Consider the following 7292-nt stretch of genomic DNA (forward strand, 5'->3'; position numbering starts at 1 on the left):
CAAGTGCATGAGGTCCTCCTCAGTTTCAGCAAGCAAGGTTGTGTCATCTGCATAACGCAGATTGTTGATAGATTGTCCACCAATCCTAACACCACTTTTCTCCTCATAGAGCCCAGCCTCTTGGATAATCTGCTCTGCATACAGGTTGAAAAGGTATGGAGACAGGACACATCTCTGGCGTACACCCTTCCCAATTTTGAACCATGCAGTGTTGCCCTGCTCTGTTCTGACTACTGCCTCTTGTTCCAAGTATAGGTTTCGCATTAGCACGATTAAATGTTTTGCAGATACTTTTCCAATTTTGCCAATACCATTTATTAAAAAGGCTGTCATTTTTCCCACTTAACTGATTTCATCTCCTTGTCAAAAATCAGTTGACCATAGCTAGATGGGCTGATCTCCAGGTTCTCAATTCTATTCCATTGATCCATGTGTCTGTCATTGTAACAGTACCATGCTGTCTTTACCTGCATGGCAGTGTAGAAGGATTTGAAATCAGGGAGTGAGAGATCTCCTACCTTTCTTCTATTTTTAAGAAATGCTTTGCTTATTTGGGGCTTCTTTCCATTCTAAATGAAACTGGAGATTGCCTTTTCCTTCTCGTTGAAGAATGGGCTTGGCATTTGTATTGGGATTGCATTAAGCAGCTGGTGTTTTCAAACTGAGGGCTCTTGGGTTGACAGCACAGTCCCTGACCAGAAGTCCACTTTGATATTTATAGAATCTAATTTTTGGAAGATGTCAGTCATCTAATTTGCCCTCTGTTGACTATGCATTTTGAGTTATATTTGATAGTCTCTTTATGCCATCGATACAGTTATATTCAATAGTCTATTTAAGTTGGCCTCAATTCTCTTCTTTGGTGATATTTGTCGTTTTAAGTTACATGCTTAGGTCCCCTGCTTGCTGAAACTGAGGAGGACCTGAATCACTTGGTGCAGAAGGTCAAGGACTGCAGCCTTTGATTCGCACATGATAGATGCTGAAGAGATTGAGGTTGTTGACAGCTTTGGTTTGATTTGTAGTTCTCTAAAGGCTAATGATGTGTAGTAGTCTTTTAAGGTGTTTATTGCTCATGTGTGTACATGCTTTGCTGAAATGTCTTTCCAGGAATTTTATTTTGGCTCTTTTGTGACTGGATAATTGGTCTTTTTATTAATGAATTCTAAGATCCTTTTACATATTTTAAAAATAAATCATTTCTATAGGGAGCTCTGGTGGTATCAAATCTATGGTTTGAAAACCTTTTTCCCCTTTCTAGGTTGCCTATAACTTGGTGTTCTCTGAAGGAAGTATAATTTATCAATTTCTTACTTTGTTTCTAGCGTTTGAAACACTGCTAAAATAATTTCTTAAAGTGGTTAAAAGGTTTTCACTGGGCAATTTTTTAGAAGTAGATTGCCAGGTATTTCTTCACAATCTGTTTTAGTCTAGAAGAAGGTCCAATTGAACCATCAACCAATAGTCACCTGTCACTTGAAATATTGGTGGCATGGCATCTAATAGCACAGCAACATGTAAGCCATCTCAGTCTAACAAGTTTAATGATTAGCCATAATTAACAGAATTACTCAACAGAGAAATACAGATTGAAACAACCTCTTTTATATTCAAAATTTAAAAGCAGCTATCACTACAAAATTCTGGTGAAAATATGAGGTGACTAGAATTCTTCTTCACTGCTGCTAAACTTCCAAAAACAGTATAACCACTTACGGTATGGAGAAACGTAAAGATGGATGTACACATTTCTCTATTTTAAACCATGCAGCTTTCCCCTGCTTGTCCAGACCATAGCTTTTTGGTCTAGGTTTAGGTTTCCATGACGACAATTAAGTTTTCTGGAATTCCCCATAATGTTAGCCATAACTTGTTTTTATCTACACAGTCAAATACCTTTATATAGTCAATAAAACAAAAATACACATTCTTTTGGTATTCTCTGCTTTTAGGCAAGATCCATCTGATATCAGTAATGAGATTCCTGGTGCCATGGCCTCTGTTAAACTTAGCCTGAACTTCTGGCAGTTCTCAATCTATGTTCTCTAGCTGATTTTGGATGATCTTCGGCAATATTTTGTTAGCATGTTGTATTAATGATATTGTTCAATAATTTCCACATTCTGTTGGAAATCCTTTTTTGGGCATATGAACAAATTACAGATCTCTTCCAGCCAAGCAGGCCAAATAGCTATCTTCCAAATTTCCTGGCATAGATGAGTGAGTCTGTCCAGGGTTGAATTTGTTACTTGAAACCTTTCAATTGGAAATCAGTAGATTTCAACAGATTTGTTGAGTATCATTTTTTGTCAATGCCCTCAATGCAACTTGAACTTCTTCCCTCATCACCACAGGCTTTGTAATCACATGGTACTTCTTGAAACATTTCCATGTTATGCAATTCTTTTTTGTATAGTAACATTCATGTATTCTCTAAACTTTCTTTTGATGCTTTTTGGATCATTCAAGAATTTGCCCATAGCATCTTTCAGTGTTGCAACTTAAGGCAGACTAAAGAAAATTTGATTTACCAAATTATTATGTTGGCAAAGTATAGTAAATATAACATAAACTCCAGGACAGCAACTAAACCTGTTTTGGAAGAAGCACAGTCAGAAAACTTCACAAAAGAGAGGTTGGTGAGAGTTCATCTCACACACACTGAGCACATTACAAAAGGCTCCAGTTCCTGGAGAAGGACATCATACTTGCTAAAATAGAAAGTCAACAACAAAAAATAAAACCTTTAATTGGTTGGTTATAATCTTCTAAAAAAGTCTAGTGGAGGACTCACTGAAGACATGTAGAACTTGTAGATCACTATGTATTTCTATCAAATCAAACTTATTCATCGTGGACCTTCTAGCAGGTTTTCAGAGGCTTTAAATCACACAGGAGGAAAGTGCTCGTCTTTCTTCAAATGAGCAACTGACGAATTTGAACTTCCTTCCTATAGGTTGACAACTAACTTTTATATCTTGATCTTGCACTCTCTAATATTTGCTAATGTATTCTAAGAGTGGTTTTTTTAGACCTTGAATTTATTACGTAAAAAGAAAGAAAGTTTTATTTCTTACCGGAAAATCTCTATGTCTGTTAGATAACATTAGGTGCTTTAGAGTAGAATATGACTCTAAAGTCATAGTCGAATAGTGACCCTATGAACAACTGAACCTGGTACCATCCTGTGCCATCCTCATACTTTCTGACATACTAGAACCCATCGTGGCAGTCACTGAGTCAGTCTTGATGGTTGAGGATCATCCTCTCGTTTTTTAACCCTGCGCCTTTTCGAACATGAAGTACCTTTCCAAGGAATAGCCTTTTCTAGCAAAATGTCTAACGTATGAGAGATGAAGCTTCAACATCTTTGCATCCAAGGAGCACTCTAGCTGCACATTCTCCAAGACATATTTATTTGTTCTTTTGGCCATCCACTCAGTACTATTCTCCCACATGACAGCTCAAAGACATCAATTTGTCTTCTTTCATCCTTAATCATTGTCCAGCACTCAGATGCACAGTGATCAGAAAGACCATGGCCAGAATCAGATGCAACTTACTCCCTAAACGGACATCTTTGTTCATCAATAATTTGGAAGGTTCCTAACTAAAAACTTGTCCAGTGCAATAAGTCTCCTGATCTCTTGACCGCTGGTACCAAAGATGTTGACTGTGGTTCTAAGATGAAATTGTTGACAATTTCAATCTTTTCACCATCTATCATGATGTTGCCTATTGGTCCAGTAGTAAGAATTTTTTGTTAATTTTGAGGTTGAGATGCAGTGCTTTTTGAAGGTTGTACTCTTTGATCTTCTGCAACAAGTGCTTTATGTCATCTTCAATTTCAGGAAGTAAGGTTATGTCATTATCTACTTAATGCAAGTTATTTATGAGTCTTCCTTCCTCCACTCATGAAGCCATAGTCTTCTTCATAAATTACAGCTTCTTTAATAATTTGCTAAGCATACAGATTGAATAGGTATGGAGAGAGGATACAACCCTTTCTTAATTTTAAGCCACGTAGTGTTCCCTTGCTCAGCGTTTTGGTCTAGGTATATGTTTCACATGAGCATAATTACTATGGGCAATTCATTGAATGATCTAGGAAGCATCAAAAGAATATGAAGAGTCACTGTAGCAAAAGAATTGACTGACAATGAAAAGTTTCATGAAGTACCATATGAGCAGGAGCTAATGGAAGGAGGAAGTTGAAGCTGTACTCAAGGTATTGGCAAAAAATAAGGCCCCAGAAATTGATGGGATACCAACTGACTTGTTTCAATTAACAGATGGAGCCCTGGATACACTCACCAGTCTATGCCAGGAAATTTGGAGAACAGCTGTCTGGTTATCTGATTGGAAGAGATCCATATTTGTTCTCATTCCCAAGAAAGGTGATTCAACACAAAGAGGAAAGTATCAAACAATATCATTAATATCACATGCAAGTAAACTACTGCTAAACATCATTTAAAAATGGCTAGAACAGTACTTAAGGAACTACCAGAAGTTCAGGTAGAATTTAGAAGAGGTCGTGACACCAGGGATATAATTGCTTATATCAAATGGGTTGTCACTGAAAGTAAAGAGTAACAGAAGAATGTCTTTTTATGTTTCATTGACTATGCAGAGACATGTGACTATGTGGATCATAACAAGTACTGGCTAAATTTGAGAAAGTGTGCCCTATGCCCACTACTACTATTATTATTATTATTGCCTTAATTCAGTAGCATAGCATTAGGTACAATGTTAAAGTGAGTTATGGGCATCTTTGTCTTGATTCCAGTCTTAGAGGCAATTATTCAATCTTTCACCATAATACATGATACTAAACAAAATATTTTAATATATGATCCTTATAAGATTAAGAAATCCCATAAAATTTCAAGGTAGATAAATTTTTATCAACAATGTGTTAAAATTTAAAAAATAAAAAAATGTGTTAAAATTTTGTTAAAAGCCTTTCTTCTGTTGTCACAACAATATTTTTAAGGTCAAAGGTGTACCTAACCCAAACAATTTTTAATTGCTTCTGACGGATCCGAAATTGTTTTTTTGTTGTTGTGTGTCATTAAGTTGGGACTGCCCCATAGTTGACCTGCCAGTGGGTTTTTTAGAGGCAGTTTATTTCACAGGGAGAGATTGCCCAGCCTTCACTCATGGAGCAGATGGTGAACTCAAAAAACCATGTGCTTTTGGGATTGCGGTGCAGCTTCTAGCCAGTAAGTCACTGAGACTCATGGAATACCAGTCAACATATTTTAACAAATAGATGCCACCCTGGACATGCTCACCCAGTTGGGATAAGAAAGCTGAAGGACAACAACCTGGCCAATTAACTGGAAGAGATCCATTTTTATTCCCATTCAAAACAGAGTGTGGAAATTATCATACAATATCACTAATATCACATGCAAGCAAAGTCCTGTTAAAGATTATCCAAAAACAACTGGAACAGTACATGAGTATGAAATACCCAGAAATAAAAGCTGGGTTTAGAAGAGATTGTGGTACTAGAGACATTATTATGTATGTCAGATGGATCTTGGTAGAAGGCAGAGTACCAGAAGAATGACTATCTGTGTTTCATTGATTATGCAAAGACATTTGACTGTGTGGATTACAGTCAAATTGGGGCTAACCTTGAGAAGAATGGGAATCACAGAACAATACTTGATTGTGCTTATGCAAAACCTATACTTGGACCAGGAAGCAGTCTTCAGAACAGAGCAAACAAACACTGCATGACTCAAAATCAGGAAAGGAGTGTGTCTGGGATGCATCCTGTCTCCAGACCTTTTTAATCAGTATGCAGAAAAGATCATTTGGGAGGCTGGGCTTTATAAGGAGTGATGTGGCATTAGGACTGGAGGAAGATCCGTCAACAAACATATGTAGATGATACACCTGCTTGCTGAAATAGAGAAGGACCAGAAGCATTTGCTGCAGAAGCTTAACATCAAGAAGACAAAGTTTCTCACCACTGGGCAAAATGGCAGTACCATGACAGATGAAGAAGACATTGATGTTGTTAATAAGGGTCACAATGAGTTGCAGGCTACTTGATGGTACATAAATAACAATAATGCATCTTAAAGATGAATGAATAAATAATGAACCAAGAAGAATAAAGAAGAACTGATTCCTGTGAATTCTGTTTTTGTTGAGTATTGAGGAATCTTAGATAACCCATGGACTGCCAGAAGAAAAAAATATGTCTGTTTTAGGGAAGTCAACCAGGGATTGAGAGGAATGGACAGTGAAATGTCAATATCACATACTTAGGGCATGTTGTTACAAGAAGGTAGACCCTGAAAAAAAGACATTATTTTGGGAAAGACAGAAGGTCAATGAAAGGGACGCAGACTCTCAAGAAGATGGATTGGCACAGTGATTGTAACAATAGGCTTGAGCATGGTGGATTCTGTTGGAATGGCACTGGGTAGGAAGAGTTTCAGATCTGTTGTTCATGGGAGGCTATGAGTTGCAGACAACCTGCAACATAGCCACACTTAAACATTTTCTAAAATGTTTGGCATTGATATTTTTTTTTTTAGCTGTTGCAAAAAGCTTTATTGTTTCATTTGGTCCAAGGCTTGAACGAAGGGCTTCTGGGTGGATAAGATTCTACATCAGGGTGGGATAGAGAAGCTTGCTGCTACTGGCAGGGGGACACAGGAGTTTCCCCCTGCAATCCCCGCAAACCCCTAGTCATGCTTGAGGGTGAGACGCTCAAAGAGATACTCGCCCAGCCCAGCCTGGGGGCTGCCCAGTCTTCTAATGTTGGTCAGATGGTCACCCATCTTCTTCAGGAGTTTCACTTCCTCATCCAGGAAGTGGTTCTCCAGAAAGTCACAGAGATGGGGTTCAGTGTGGGCAGAACACACAGCGTGCAGATCCAGAAGGGCTTGGTTTAGGTTCTTCTCCAAGGCCAGCACTGCTTGCACAGAGTCCAGGGTTTTACCCCATTCATCCTGGGATGGCTTCTGGATATCTTGGAAGAGGACTCGCCCGCCGCGCTGGTTTTGCAGCTTCAAGAGCCGCTGGGCACCCTCGCACTTTTCACTCGCCAACTCGCAGAAGAAGTGTCCCATGCCTTCCAAGGCCACATCACCACGGTCAAAATAAAAACCCAGAGAGAGGTAGGTGTAAGAGGCCCGCAGGTGCAGGTTGACCAGATGGTTGACGCCAGCTTCTACTTTGGCGGAATAATTTTGATGGATCTGAGAGCTCATAGTTGGTCGAGGTTTTGGGGCTAACAAAAAAAAGGTGTTAGCTGGTCCTGA

At 38.7% G+C, this 7292-nt stretch overlaps 1 protein-coding gene across 1 annotated transcript; it reads right to left on the reverse strand.

Moving 5' to 3' along the window:
* Positions 1-6713: 6713 nt before the first annotated feature.
* LOC102866792 (ferritin light chain-like) lies at positions 6714-7241 on the reverse strand. The gene has a single exon (XM_006880803.1). The coding sequence runs from the start codon at positions 7239-7241 to the stop codon at positions 6714-6716; it is 528 nt and encodes a 175-aa protein (XP_006880865.1).
* Positions 7242-7292: the final 51 nt, after the last annotated feature.

This window comes from Elephantulus edwardii, unplaced genomic scaffold (assembly GCF_000299155.1).
Source record: "Elephantulus edwardii isolate Elephantulus edwardi_28Jun2011 unplaced genomic scaffold, EleEdw1.0 scaffold00010, whole genome shotgun sequence".
In the NCBI taxonomy this organism is placed as follows: domain Eukaryota; kingdom Metazoa; phylum Chordata; class Mammalia; order Macroscelidea; family Macroscelididae; genus Elephantulus; species Elephantulus edwardii.